Below are 14,908 nucleotides of genomic sequence, written 5' to 3' on the forward strand. Positions count from 1 at the left end.
TCCCCCCGCCCCCAAGCCTATTGGTAAGCAAAACCTTCTACATAAATTCTCTGGAAAAGTCCAGTAACAAATTGTTTTTCTTCAGAATCTGGTTGTCCAGTCTACAGTCCCTGGTGTTCATTCACAAATAAGGCCATGAACCAAATTCATACCCACTGTGGAGACTTTCCTTTTGTCTCCAAAGCATATGATGTTTTCTTGCACGCTATATGGTGTTCTAAAGCCTAGTTCTTACAGTCGTGAGTCTGGGTTGAACCAATTTTTAGTGGAAATAAAAAGCTAAGGGACAGAATAGGGTAGGCAGATGGTTAGAGTAGGAGGGAAGAGAGATGTGGCTGTGCTGGCAGCCAGAGATGAAGCACCTGGGGGCCAAATCAAGCCACCAGACCTGTCACTAAAAGGCAATAACTTATATGCTAGCCTCTAACTACTACGTAAAATTCATCAGAGATAAGCACTGTAACATAAAAATGGAGGCAGATGGGAACTACCCTAGGTAGCAATGCAAAAATGCAATGCAAGGGCAAGCTCTCAAGGGTTTTAATGTTTAACTAAATTATTAAATATCAAAAGTGCCAAGCAAAGAACCCAGAAGTCCCTGTTTAGGCCATTCTGACGTCAGCAGGATTATATCCGCGTTTAAAGTTAATCACATACTCCACTACCAGGCTTAATCGGGGCCTCTATTTGCTGTCCTAGCCACCAGACCAGAGCAGTTAAACCTATGTAAATAACAAAAAATATGAAAAATAAAAACAGATCCAATTAGATTCATTAAAATGTGAATTTATTGCACAGTAAAATGGAAAAAAATCATTTTTTCACGTCCACATGTGCCAGTGACTGTAAAATTTTATGATTTCAGTTCAACAAGTTAAAAGAGAAAAATCATATGCAGACTGTTCATTAGAGGAGCAAATATTTTCCCAAACTAAAGATTGAGTTGCTATGACTGGTGTTGGTCATATTAATTATTTCCATATATTCCAATGGTTTCCAAGTATTGAACATTTTTTGTTTCATCCAAAACCTCAGACACAGCTACTACTCGTGTTCTAAAAGTTGCCACCCCAGCCAGAACACTGCAATAAATCCAGGCAACTTAAATGGCCAAATCATATTATATGACCCGTAAGTAACCAAAGTTTTGGAACAGTCATCCAAGATGTTGCTGATCCATCTTAAATCTTTAATGTATACAAAAAGTGCAAATGAATTATTACTTTGTTGGTCTTAATTCTGCACATGTTACTGATTATAATGAAGAGTCTGACCAACTTTAGAATTCGTAAACTTGGCGCTTCTATAATCTCACAGGTTCATGACAGCAAGAGCAATTTCTTAGAAAATAGACTGATTCAATTCAATTCTGCAATTTTATTCTGCGTCAGTGCTTTTTCTTCTTTTCTGTTTAAACATTTATTTTAATTTATTATTCATGATTGTTGATTTTTCTAAAAAAAATAAAAGCTATTGATTTAAAAAAACAGCTGAGACTGTCTCATGTCAAACTGTGGAGAGGGATGATTCAAAACAAGGACTAAAATGTCCTTAATAAAGAGACAATCAGAAACCAAGAAAACATACTAAACTGTGTAATTGGAACAATTTTTTATAATCATAATCATACTTTATGTGTTCAGTTTGAATTGTTTACTACTGTTGATATTACAGTAACATAAATCAGTAACATAATCAAAAATAATGATGAAAATAATTCCGGGAACCTGCAGAACTTCTGATCTTCAAGATATCAACAAGAGTGAGAGGAATCAAGCCACTTCTTCAAGCTTGGAGTTCACTTCCTTGGATTCTACTTTTGAAACCTGTAAATCAGAAGTTCAAGCAACCATTTACCGTAACCTTTCATCAAGATCCAGGCAGGACAAAACTCCAATTAAGAGCTGAATTATACGTTATGCACAAATAACTGAATCAGCTCCCCAACCTTTGTGGCCTTTTCTTCCAAGAAAAAGTGGAACAGAATCAGCAGGTGGGGTTCTTAGCCCTTCCAGCCCATGACTTCTCTACAGTGTCTCCTGAAAGCTTGTCACCTAACACACTTTGCTCGGAAGACAAACATATCTCAACCTTCAGTTTAAAGCAGGGAACCTGGAATATCTCCCAACAAACAGATTTGCTTGTGGGTAAAATATCACAACCAGTATTCCAAGCAGCAGGGAAACAAATTGAGAAACACAGAAATGATTTTGTGAGTCAATGGACCCAATATGCTGTTCCAAATGGCAGACTGGGGTGCTTCCTTGTGAGCAGAACTACTGGTAGAGAAGGCAAGCAAGCACCCCAGGTTGTTTGCCATAGCAGGCTGTGGCAATTCCTCTTGCGTGAAAATAGCTTAACTTGTATCGCACAAGCTCTGCCCTGTCTGTTCTCACCAAGGGACACTAAAAAACCATATAACACTGGTCCTGAAAGACCTACATTGGCTCCCAGTATGTTTCTGAGCACAATTCAAAGTGTTGGTGCTGACCTTTAAAGCCCTAAACGGCCTTGGCCCTGTATACCTGAAGGAGCATCTCCACACCCATCGTTCAGCCCGGACACTGAGGTCCATCTCCGAGGGCCTTCTGGTGGTTCCCTCCCTGCAAGAAGTGAGGTTACAGGGAACCAGGCAGAAGGCCTTCTTGGTAGTGGCGCCCAACCTGTGGAACACCCTCCCAGCAGATGTCGAGGCAATCTTACTTTTAAAAGACATCTGAAGGCAGCCCTGTTTACGGAAGTTTTAATGTTTGATATTTTATGGTGTTTTTAATATTCTATTGGGAGCCGCCCAGAGTGGCTGGGGAAAAGCAGCCAGGTGGGCAGGGTATAAAGAAGAAGAAGAAGAAGAAGAAGAAGAAGAAGAAGAAGAAGAAGAAGAAGAAGAAGAAGACACCTTTCTCCTCTCCAACTCCCATAATGGTCACTATACATGCCCCCTCATCATGATGAGCATGTTTCCAATGAGCCACAGTTTCCACACTAAATGGGTACTTCCTTTCAACATTTCATAGGGCTGTAGTCGCGACCCATAACTGGTGCTCATACACTAATGGTAGGAAATAGACTAGCATTCAGGATCTGAGCAGCTGCAATTGAAATTGCTGTACCAGGGTGTCTCCCTCTCTCCTGCCCAGCAGAGTTACATCCCTTAAAGTCCCTCCATGGCTCTGATGGGAAGAGAGCACAGCAGTCCTTCTACAGCATCCCAAGGACCACGAGAGAGGCCCAGAAATGCTTTGGTGTGAAAAAGTGCACCTCGCTCACACCAACAATTCAACTCTGTGCCACTTGTGGCCTTCAAAGGGATACTGGCAGGGAAGTAGCTGGGAGTGAAAAGGGAAATGCCAAAACTTGCAGGGGTCTGCAAATGCATCGAATGTGGCTTTAGCTTTAGCCCCAGAAACTAGCTGAGTGAATGAGTGGGGCAAGGAATGGGAAGAGGGATCCTGGGCCTGCAACACAAATCATTCTGGTGTTCTGTCATAGATGCTTTAGCTGAGATTTTTGCATTGCAGGGGGCCAGACTAGATGATCCTTGGGATCCCTTCCTACTCTACAATTCTAGCCTCCTGAATACATGAGATATTAGGAATGTCATCCTTCCTGACAATTCAAATTGCTTAAGTTAAGCAATCCGGCTACCAGCATAACACTTGTGCGCAGTCCAAGCTCCACATAAGGCTGCAAGACCTGGCAATATTGCCTAGGCATCTGGCAAAGGCTAATGACTACACCAATATACCGGGTAATTAGATACTTAAGCCCCGATTAATCATGCCCATAAATTATTACAGGCACAGAAAGATTTTAAAAATATGACCCCGCAATAACATCCAAACGAGCTCTCACTGAAGCTAGTAAGGTTTTTCCCCCCTTTTGACTTCAATGAGACTGGGTCAGGTCTACGTTGTGGAAAAAATGATGGAAAAACAATACAACGCTTAAAAGAAAGAAAGAAAAGAAGCAGGGACCACATGGCATCTTTTATCTTGCGTTTCCAGGAAGTCAGATACTATTACAGCATGTCTGGCATTTCAGGGAGGTGGGAATTAGCATTTTATTACATGCATAAACATACTATTAAAGGCAACCAAGGTGTAAAAATCTTTGGCAGGGAAAATGTGAAGGTGTTAACATTCCTCTGTCCAGCAAAAGAAAATACATTAAAATAATGTTACGGCTGTGACTGAAGACCACAAGCAAGTCATAATTATGATGCTTGCTTGATCTTTTCCATACCTTCCAGTACCTTGTCTTGGAACAGAACCATATCCAGGTCTAAAACTCCACTGACCAGGCTGAATGCTGCTGCAAAGCAGGACTTCAGCTACGAACCTAATGAACCTTGCTTTGGGCAAGAAAGCCAGTTCAAGCCCCACAAACACTTATTATTATTATTTAAATCAAGGCCTTGGCTGGGGTAAGCTCACATTTATCCAGGTGTGAGAAATAGTATTGCAAAAGACAGAGGCAAAGAGGGAGCATGGCCATGAATGCCCACCACATTCATTACAGGTAATTTCAGGAGGGAGCCTAAGCTTTGCAAGACACATGTCTTCTCCCCACTCATGTACCCAAAATTGAAGGCTACATAAAGCTATCCATTCTGCCTGTACAGGAGGGAATGGACAATGGCTCAGAAGCTTCCTCACCCAATGGTCCCCACAAAAAAAAAGCAAGTTAGGAAATGGGTTTTGGACCCCTTAAAAGAGGTAGTTTTGACATCCACAGACATCAACTTTTGCTCCGAAAGCTAGATGATTGTAAACAAATGCCATTACTAGTGTAGGCTTGAACAGTGAGGAATCTGGACTACAGACCCCCCCCCCTTTTAAAAAAAAATTCCTGGCCATGCTGTCTGGGGCTGATGGGAGCTAGAGGGCCACAGGTTTTCCACCTCTGGGCTAAACTGTTGTGCATGGACCCAAGAAACCCAGATTCCAATCCCTGCTTGGCTATGAAATTTGATGGTAATGTCTGCCATGCTGACCTGCCTCAAGAGAAAGGGTGCCTATAAGATGCACAAAAGAATAGCTCATACATTAAATGAACTTCTGCTTGCTTATAAGGGTCTCCATAACACTTAACTACTTCAATATTTTCCATTTCTATAGAATATTTTAGCTCCTTGTTATGGCCACTGTTTTCTCTCTACTGGAGATGTACAATGGTACCTCGGGTTACATACGCTTCAGGTTACATACGCTTCGGGTTACAGACTCCGCTAACCCAGAACTTTGCTTCAGGATGAGAACAGAAATTGTGCTCCGGCAGTGCGGCAGCAGCAGGAGGCCCCATTAGCTAAAGTGGTGCTTCAGGTTAAGAACAGTTTCAGGTTAAGAACGGACCTCCGGAACGAATTAAGTACGTAACCAGAGGTACCACTGTACATTACTAACCACACTTCCATTATACATATACTGAGTATATTATGCATCATCATGATGTCAACAACTATGGAAAATTGCCCTTCAGATGTTGTTGAGCTATGGACTAGGCCTAGGGGGCGATGGAAGTTGCAGGTCAGCAACATCTGGAGGGTCAAATGTTCCCCGCACTTGGGCTCTGACATTAAATAAAGAAAAGGTTCCCACTTACCTGTTCATCTATGCACCTGAATTGCCAGGACCAGGTGGTATTATAAAGAAAGGGCCTCAGATCAAAACGGTTGTCATCAGGGCTATAGTCTGCAGCATGGTAGGATGGGGTGAGAATTGTCATTTTGTGTCGATTGATAGAATACATTCGGAAGAAATGCTTAACCTTGGACGCCACCTGGTGTACAACACACAAAATTTCAAGAATAAAACAACCTGAAGGTGCTTCACAACCGCAATCAGAATCCCAGATGAGAAAAGGGCTCTTAAAAGACGGATCTTTTTAGTATAGCATACTAGATTCAGCAAGAGAATGAGAATACACATCAGAATATGTATCAGAATGTACTGATTCCAAGCTTCCTCAATCGTGACTTGGCAAGATGTCTGAATTATGCCACTGCATCTCTCAGGGTTGAATTGATTTCACCTTATATATTCTTGGTCAAATTTTAACAATCTATAAAGTTCTTAAGCCTCAGTATCTGTGCTGAAGGACCTGCCAATGACATGTGCATAAAAAATGGACTCTGTCCAAAATGGTGGCCAAATTCTGTCTGACACACACAGAAAGAGAGAAAGTCTCCAACTCACTCCCAAATTCCCATAATACATCAATCTTGGGCCAATTAATTGATAAAATTGTCTTCTCCCAAATACTCATCAACCTCCTTTCTTCTGAATATAGCACTCAATAGGAATAATAATAAATAATAATAATAATAATAATAATAATAATAATAATAATAATAATTTATTTGTACCCCGCCCATCTGGCTGGGTCTCCCCAGCCACTCTGGGCGGCTTCCATAAAAACCAAAAATACACTAAAATATCACAGATTAAAAACTTCCCTGAACAGGGCTGCCTTAAGATGTCTTCTGAATGTCAGGTAGTTATTTATTGCTTTGACATCTGATGGGAGGGCGTTCCACAGGGCAGGCGCCACGACCGAGAAGGCCCTCTGCCTGGTTCCCTGTAGCTTTGCTTCTCGCAATGAGGGAACCGCCAGAAGGCCCTCGGCACTGGACCTCAGCGTCCGGGCAGAACGATGGAGGTGGAGACGCTCCTTCAGGTATACTGGGCCGAGGCCGAATGGACACATCAGTCCATTTCCAGCCTGTGTCAATTTCACATATATATTTATAAATCAGTTCTATTCTGTTTCCATGATAATCTGCTATTTTAAAAATATGTTTTTACAAAGAATGTATTTAAATATGCAATAAAATGCAACTTTAAATATGTATTTTATCTCAACATACACATTTTAAAATACATTTCATCATAAAATATGCATTTTTAAATGAATTGTGGTATGTTTGATCTTAGAACAATTTGGAGAAATACAACAACTGAAAGATAATTATATTCTAATCAATGTATTAGTTTGGGAGTTGAGAAGTAGGTCCTGCATTTGCTTAAAAATGCAGACCAAATGGAATTCTCTTCCTCCTCTACACTCAAAAGAAAACAAAACGACAACCTCAAGTCCTTCTGCCATTAAGCTTTTCCTGCAGCTGACAATTTCATTGCTGCAGCCTTTGAACACCATGCCCAACATTAGCACCCTGCCTGCAAAATATCATGTCACTCATCTCTGCAGCATCCCAACTCCCAAATCTCACCTCCCAGCATGGGACAAGGGTTCTCATTACCTCTCTTGGAGTACAAATATCTTTCCACATTGTGATTAGCTTGCAAAACATAGTGTATGGTCCAGACTTGGCTATTTTCCTTAGTTTGCCATATACAGAGAGTTCAGCATACGTCATCCCCATGTCTTCCTGAAATCACATGGATTAAGATAAAAACCGTGAGTTCCTAAGGAGCCACCATCAACCGAATCAGACTCATGTAGCCCTGTTATCGTTCTGAGGCTAGGAAAAGAGACTTTTCTTTATACACAGCAGAATAAAAAGCAATTTGAAATATAGAAGCAACTCTTTTCAATTTTAAAAAAACTAGCAAAGCAGAATGAATTATTCCCATCCAGCCAACATTTGGCTTCACTGGATGTCAACGAGTTTCTGAGGGAGAAAACCACTTTCTCCATAGCATGCCTAATTTTCTTATCACGTCACCTCTTGCTCACCTTTTCTCTAACTAAAAATTCCCCAATTCTGCAACTTCCCCTCATAGGGGAGACACTCTATCCATTTGATCATTTTGGTTGCCTTTTCCCGAACCTTTTCCAACCCTACAATATCCTTTTTGAGGTGAGGCAACCAGAATTGTACATTGTATTCCTGAAGGAGTTGTGGTGTAAATTTGCATGATGACACTGTGATGTTGGCAGTTTTCTTTTCAACTCCTTTTCTATTGATCCAGAGCATGGAATTTCCCTTTTTCACAGCTGCCACAAACTAACTCAGAGCTGTCAGACCAAGCCTTCTCGGCTGCGCAGAAGCTTCCCTCACTGACATCATGTCCAATACAAGATATTATAATTGAAATGCCTTATTGGTTTGCTGGAGAAATAATTGAAGGAAAAGATGTGATGTTTGCACATTTGCATTGATTTGTTTGTGCTGCCTGAGTCACAAAACCAACACATAATGTAATCAGGAACATTAATCGAACAAACAAACAAACAAACAAACAAACAAACAGCAGCTACACATTAGGCTTCCAAGGGGTTTTTGTAGTTGCTGTCCTTTACCTCATCTAATTGAGTGACCTCTCCTTTTATCAGGGGCTCCAACTCTGCTGTTGGGGGTGCAGACACAACACTGAAAAAGAAAAAGAATCCAGTCGGATTAGTTTTTTGGTATCCTTTGAAGAATTAGCTCTTCTTGCAAGGGGGAAGCTTACTTACATCAAGGACTCACTGTGTTTCCCTTTCCCCAGAACAATTATCAAGGGGGAGATATGACTTTCCAAGGACAGGTTTAAGTGTGAAGTCAAGGAAGGTCTTAAATCTTCTGTAAAGACTGTTGGTTTGAAACAAAGTGCTGTGCCTTTCAAAGGTAACCACTAAGCTATAACCCCCCTTCAAGTGTAAACAAATAAAGTTCTAGTTTTGTTGTAAAGGTGCCTCAATCTTACTTAGGTCCTCTGAGTTACATGAAAATGTCTGCTGTGGGAATACACAGAGGGATTTTTCCAATAAAACATATTACCCAGCACCTATTTTAAGTGCGGGTGTCTGTCACGTGCAGTTCCCACTATTATCTCCTTTGTGGTTTTGTTTCTACTGAATGGCAAGCATACATAAATTGTCAATCAATGTCAAGATGATGGAATACAGTTGGCCTCAGGAAACTATTTCCCATTGGTCAAGTAAGCTCTCAAATACAATCGTTCTTTAGGGTAAGCAATACTGTTTCTTGCTGGCATTCAAAAACGGATTGAAATTTAGTCAAAAGTTCTAATTGGGTTCAATCATACTAACATGCAACCATCATGGGAGAGTTTGTGGTGTCAAGAGTGTAGTCCAGTTTAAAGGAAAGTCTAAGCTTCATCACTGCACGTCTTACCTTCTGAGCGACGTTAGGTGAAAATTATCGATGCAATACTGGATAAAGCTGATCAAGTCTGTCTTCCTAATTCCACCAATAGGGTTGATGTCAGCACTGGAACAGTCATACTTTGTGAAATATCCACGAAGGCTGACAGACAGAACACAAGTATTTTTACTTTGCATTTAATCCAGAAAGGAAATGAGAGATTCTTACACATTGTCATGCAACTGTTTAAACATTTTAGTGGTTGTGTTCAACTAATGTTTATCCAGAGTAGACTCACTGAAATTCATGACCATGACTGTCTGAACAACTCCTTTCTTTGAAATTTCCACAGAAGGAGAATCTACTATTAGTTGTTTCAGACAAAACATGAGAAACTTTAGTATTCCTGGAATGACCCACTTCCCACTTTCGGTCAGCCCTGAACAGCTGGATGTTGTGCCATCATGGTAATAGTTGACAGATATTACATAACTGAATTAATGGACTCTACTTGATCAGTACAGTTTGCCATCCATTTTTAATCAGACATATTAAGCAAACATATTGAGAAAGTAAAAGGTGTGTACTACACGCACAACTTTCTCAATCCACTTCCTATATCCTATTAAATGGTTATGTATATGTTTTCAGTAACTGTTTAACTGATGTTAACGAAAGTGGAACAAAAGATAATGAGAAAGCAGAAACAAAACCCAAAAGCTGATTGTAGAAAACCAAAATGCTGAGCAGGTAAACTAAATGATTGCTGAGGCACCAAACTGGAATATAGAAGAAAACTGGACAAGTTTTTGTTGTTGTTTTTTGAGATTAGTACTATGTTTTGTAACAAAACCCAAACCCATCAATGATATTTTTGTCTCTACCAGCATTTTAGATATCTACTGAAGTTATTTAGAGAGCTTCATTCCTAACCCCTAAGATGCATACCTTTCATCCACATTAGATGTTCCAAGCACTAGCAATCCACCTGGCATTCCGCGACTCCATAGGCACAGCTGTGCAAACAGGTAGGCAAGTACCATTCTTATCCTGGCCTAGAAGTCAAATATAGACAACCAGGTTTTAAGGAAGAAGGAATTCTCTAGTGGCAGGTTGTGGCAGGTCGAACAGTCTCAGCAAGAGGATATTAAGAACAGTATGAATTACATAAAGCCTGCGGGCCACATTTCCTTCTGGGGAACCTTCTGGGGGCCACATGCCTGTGGTGGGCAGAGGCCAAAGTGGGTGGGGCAATGAATATCAGTAGGCTGGTGCTTACGCAGAAATTCATGCACCCCTTTCTATCCTCTATCCAAGCAAGCAAGAGGCACTATCAGAGTTCAAGACACATTCCAGCCAGGCAAAAACTCACAAGGACATGCCTAAGGAGGATGTGTGGCCTGGGGAGAGTCTCAAGGGACAGACACAGAGGTCTGAAAGGCCATATTCAGCTCCCAGGCATGAGGTTCCTGACATAACAAAGTAAGTGGGAGCAAGGTCAGTTATTGGAATGTTTAGTAGATTACTCTGTATTGTAAGAAGTGCAAAAGAGCCAACTCCTCTTCCTAAGGACAGTAGGCAATAGATGTTGCTAGCGAAGAAAGAGAACTAAAACTGCAAGAAAGAGAAATTACAGTGGTGCCCCGCAAGACGAATGCCTCGCAAGACGAAAAACCCGCTGGACGAAAGGGTTTTCCGTTTTTGAGGCGCTTCGCAAGATGAATTTCCCTATGGGCTTGCTTTGCAAGACGAAAACATCTTGCGAGTCTTGCGATTTTTTTTCCGCCCCCCCCTTTTTCCTAAGCCGCTAAGCCGCTAATAGCACTAAGCCGCTAATCCGCTAATAGGGTTGCTTCGCAAGACAAAAAAACCGCTAGACGAAGAGACTCGCGGAACAGATTCTTTTCGTCTTGCGAGGCACCACTGTATATGATGTCAGTCTAAAGCGAGAGAAATCTGACTTCAGCAGCTAAGTCTACCATAGTCAGAAGAATCACCAAGTCCCCAGTAAATCAGTAGGAAAAAATAAATATAGATAAAATTACCTGCACATTTTGTAGGGCCATATTTTCCGTGGCACTTCCTCCATGTACTTTATACTGGGGCAATCGTCCTGTTACGGCATTGAAAATGCTCCAAACAGCCTTCACAGCTCCATCTATGTTTATGTTTATATGATAACTGAGAGAAGAAACAAATACTTACCACCAAAGAAAAGCATTCTCTACCTCATCAAGACAAAATTCATAAGTTTGCTTTAACATACTTTACTGTCTAACAAGAATTAAAGGCTTGGAGCCAAATATAAGTTAACCTAGGGAAGTTCATAGAAGGAAAGCTTCCTGTCTCCTCATCTAACCTGCAGAGACCCCTAAGAATCACGAAAAGCCTGGCGAACAATGTTCCCCCCGGAGGCTTCTGGGGGAAGAGATTCCTGTGCAAAACTAGGCTTGGTCCCCAGATGGCTTATTGAAGTTCACAGAATGAACACTTTCCATCCCCACCTCCCATAACAATACCTCCTTCTACAATCTTCAAGACAACCCCCCCAAACCTCCAGAGAGATTTTAGGGGGCTCAGGCAACAGCTGTAGGGGAGAAGGCAACAATAAACTTTTATTTCATGAACTTCCTTAAATTCACTTAGCTCAGGAACCAAGCCAAAGTTTGTCAGGTGTTTAACTCACTGAAGATAGACAAGTTAGAACTGAATGTCACAGAAGACACTTTAGATTTCTGATTAAACTACCAAGTTCTCTAGCCTTGCCGATCTTTACAAAAGTTAATGTGCTTCCCCCCCGCCCTGCCCAGTTCTTACTATTTACACTTACTAAGTATTTGAGGCAGTCTAGTAACCAACCTCAAAGTGACTTGAATTTCTAAAATACACCGATAAAATAAAATACTGAAAAACCAACAATACATAAAAAATACAAGCCAGAAGATGAAAATAAAAGCCAGAAATAATCTAGCAACATCTCTGACTTTACATCAACGATTTGCGGAGGTCTGAAGAAACAAATGCATCTTGACTGATGCCTGGAGACAGCTAACGTAGGGGCAACTATCTCCACGTGGAGAAAATCCCATACCCATACAAGGGTTGGCTCTTCCCTCCTGTGATTTCCAGCAACTGTTGCATGCATATGCAACATGGCTAGTAGCTACTGCAGATGCGTATCTGAACACAATGCCCCTGTCTAATGGTACTGCTAGATCTGTATCAAGGTTTTTAATCACAACTTACAGTTTATCAAGCATTTATCATTCATATACCTGCCTATCTCTTCAGCCAAACATTTGGCTCTATTGCATGTTTCCTGAGAGGAGTTTTCACTAGCCATGTAGCAAGTTGTTAAGACACGTCCACAAAGTTCCTGAGGCTCCTTTGGTGTGTAGGCCTCATCATTTACTATTTTGCGCACATCGTCCAGCACACTCTGATCTGAAAACGGTAAGAAAGGAGGGAGGCGGGAAATGAGAGATGAATTGAGTGTATCAGAACTAAAAGCAGTTGCATCATTTCATAAAGTAACATAATTCTGTGTTGGTAAGTATTCTGAATACAGTTTATTGATGCTGGTAAGCTTACTTTAAACTGAAGGGCAAATATTTAATTTAAAGATGAAAATGCATACTTTGGGGGAAGTTATTTGAAGGAAGCATTTCTCCCTTTTTTGGAAAAGTTTGGACTCTTTACCACTCCTTGGTAGCAGAATAGAACTTCTTAAATGTGATTACATTTGTTCCAAACAATGTAAGTGATATGAAATTAAACCTGAGGGTGACAAGGCTGAAAATCAGGTGGAGGTATTACTGTATATGCAGCTAATTAAGATGTACAAAGAAATGTCATGGGATGCTGGGTAGGGAATCCAAAAGAATTATTGAACAAGAATGTAAAGTGATAAGAGCGTATAACTGAAAATCTATAAATAAAATAAAGAAATTAAACCTGAGAGAAATCAGGTAAACAGCCTTGGTTCAATAAAGGAGCTCAATCTGCTTTCGGTTCTAACACACCAAACAACACAATCCTATGCATGTTTAGTTGGACATAAATCCCACTGTGTTCATCAAGACCTACTTCCTTAGTTGAGTATGTTTTAAGATTGCAGTCTTAAGCAATTTGGGAGTATGATTCTAAGCTGTGCTGATTACAGCCTAACACACTGTGTGACTCAAAAGATCAAAAAGAATTGTTTCCGTTATTTTGAACACTACAAAGGGGCTAGGCCAAATTAAAAGTATTGACTCCCTCTTGTTCCAGTCTTGGATTCTAGTTCCCGCTCTGTAAAACAGATCCCACCTTTATCTAAAGCATAGACTCTAAGTGCAAGACATACTTTGAAAGACATTTTCAAAACTGTTTTGCTTAGAATGCTGAGGTTTCTTGAAAGCTCCTCAGGAACATCTCAGTAAGAAGACCACTAATGCGGGACTACCTTCTTTGAAAGACAACATGCTCAGACTACTGAACTTCCTCTGCAACGTACAACTTCAGAGGAATATTAAGAGTACACTCTCAGTGCTTGCCATATGCTCTAAATGAGCTGTGTGTGTGACCTAAGATAAGCCACATGATCCTCTGTAACATGCCCAGGTTCTGGGCCAGCTGCTCAGAAAGGTTGCAGCTCAATAGTAAAGCACATGATTCGCAGGCAGAGGATTCTTAGCATCCTCTGAGAAAGTCATCTCTTTGCCCAAGACTCTGAAGATTGGCTGTCTGCTGACAATACTACTGAGCTAGACAGACAAGTGGTCTGACTCAATCTAAGTCAGCTTCACACATTCAGCAAACTGATCGGAACTGGAAAGAGTTCCTGGAAAGTTTGAAAACAAATTCTTTGTAAAAACATCCCCAGCATCTACAGCAGGGATGGGGAAGCTGTGGCCCTCCGGATGTTGGTGGACTACAACTCCCATCATCCCTCACTAGCTAAGCTGGCCAGGGCTCATGGATGCTGGAGTCTAACAACATCCAGAGGATCACATCTCTGATCTATAGCTAACTTCCGGTCATCACAGCTATTCATGTGCACTTACTTCCATTCTGTACTGCATAACAAACCTGAAGACACATGGAGTACACAACGCAGGCTGCAGAAGAACTGTCCACGCCACCACTAAGTGGCAAAAGAAATCCTCCCTTAACGAATTGCAACAGAGTGGGGAAAGAAAGAAAACAGAACATTGTTGGCAACCATGTATCTGACTATTCAGCCCACCACTGGACAAACTACCATATTTTTCGCGCCATAAGACGCACCGCCCCATAGGACGCACCTAGTTTTTTTTGGGGGGGGGAATAAAGGGAAAAAAATTATTTCCCCCCCAGGCGCGGGGGCTGGCGCGGAGGAAGCCTGAGCTTCCCCTGACCCCAGCCCCCAGAACAGACTGCCGCCCCAAGTCTTGCGCGCCCGGCGGGACCTCCCGCCGGGCGCGCAAGGCTTGCGGACATCTGCCTGAAGCAGGAGGCAGGCTCCGCAGCTGGCCCCATGCTTCGGGTTGCAGGCTGCCGCCCCAAGCCTTGCACGCCCGGCGGGACCTCCTGCCGGGCGCGCAAGGCTTGCGGATATCTGCCCGAAGCAGGGGGCGGGCTCCACAGCTGGCCCCCTGCTTCAGGCTGCAGCCCCAAGCCTTGCACGCCCGGCGGGACCTCCCGCTAGGCGCGCGAGGCTTATGGACATCTGCCCGAAGCAAGGGGCGGGCTCCGCAGCTTGCCCCCTGCTTCGGGCTGCAGGCTGCTGCCCCAAGCCTTGCGCGCCCCAAGCCTTGCACGCCCGGCGGGACCTCCCGCTAGGCGCGCGAGGCTTATGGACATCTGCCCGAAGCAAGGGGCGGGCTCCGCAGCTTGCCC

At 42.2% G+C, this 14,908-nt stretch overlaps 1 protein-coding gene across 1 annotated transcript in view; it reads right to left on the reverse strand.

The window, feature by feature from the left end:
* Positions 1-1,362: 1,362 nt before the first annotated feature.
* Positions 1,363-14,908, reverse strand: part of NADSYN1 (NAD synthetase 1) — a 30,850-nt gene continuing 17,304 nt past the window's right edge. The window contains exons 13-21 of the mRNA XM_079966977.1: positions 14,095-14,197; positions 12,325-12,493; positions 11,095-11,230; positions 9,998-10,104; positions 9,080-9,211; positions 8,263-8,332; positions 7,259-7,387; positions 5,602-5,778; positions 1,363-1,826 (exon numbers count right to left, since the gene is read on the reverse strand). Coding sequence (XP_079823103.1) covers positions 1,773-1,826; positions 5,602-5,778; positions 7,259-7,387; positions 8,263-8,332; positions 9,080-9,211; positions 9,998-10,104; positions 11,095-11,230; positions 12,325-12,493; positions 14,095-14,197 — 1,077 coding nt within the window. The 3' untranslated portion in view covers positions 1,363-1,772. The remainder of the gene's footprint in view (positions 1,827-5,601; positions 5,779-7,258; positions 7,388-8,262; positions 8,333-9,079; positions 9,212-9,997; positions 10,105-11,094; positions 11,231-12,324; positions 12,494-14,094; positions 14,198-14,908) is intronic.

The sequence above is a fragment of the Podarcis cretensis genome (genome assembly GCF_951804945.1).
Source record: "Podarcis cretensis genome assembly, chromosome: 1".
In the NCBI taxonomy this organism is placed as follows: Eukaryota; Metazoa; Chordata; class Lepidosauria; order Squamata; family Lacertidae; genus Podarcis; species Podarcis cretensis.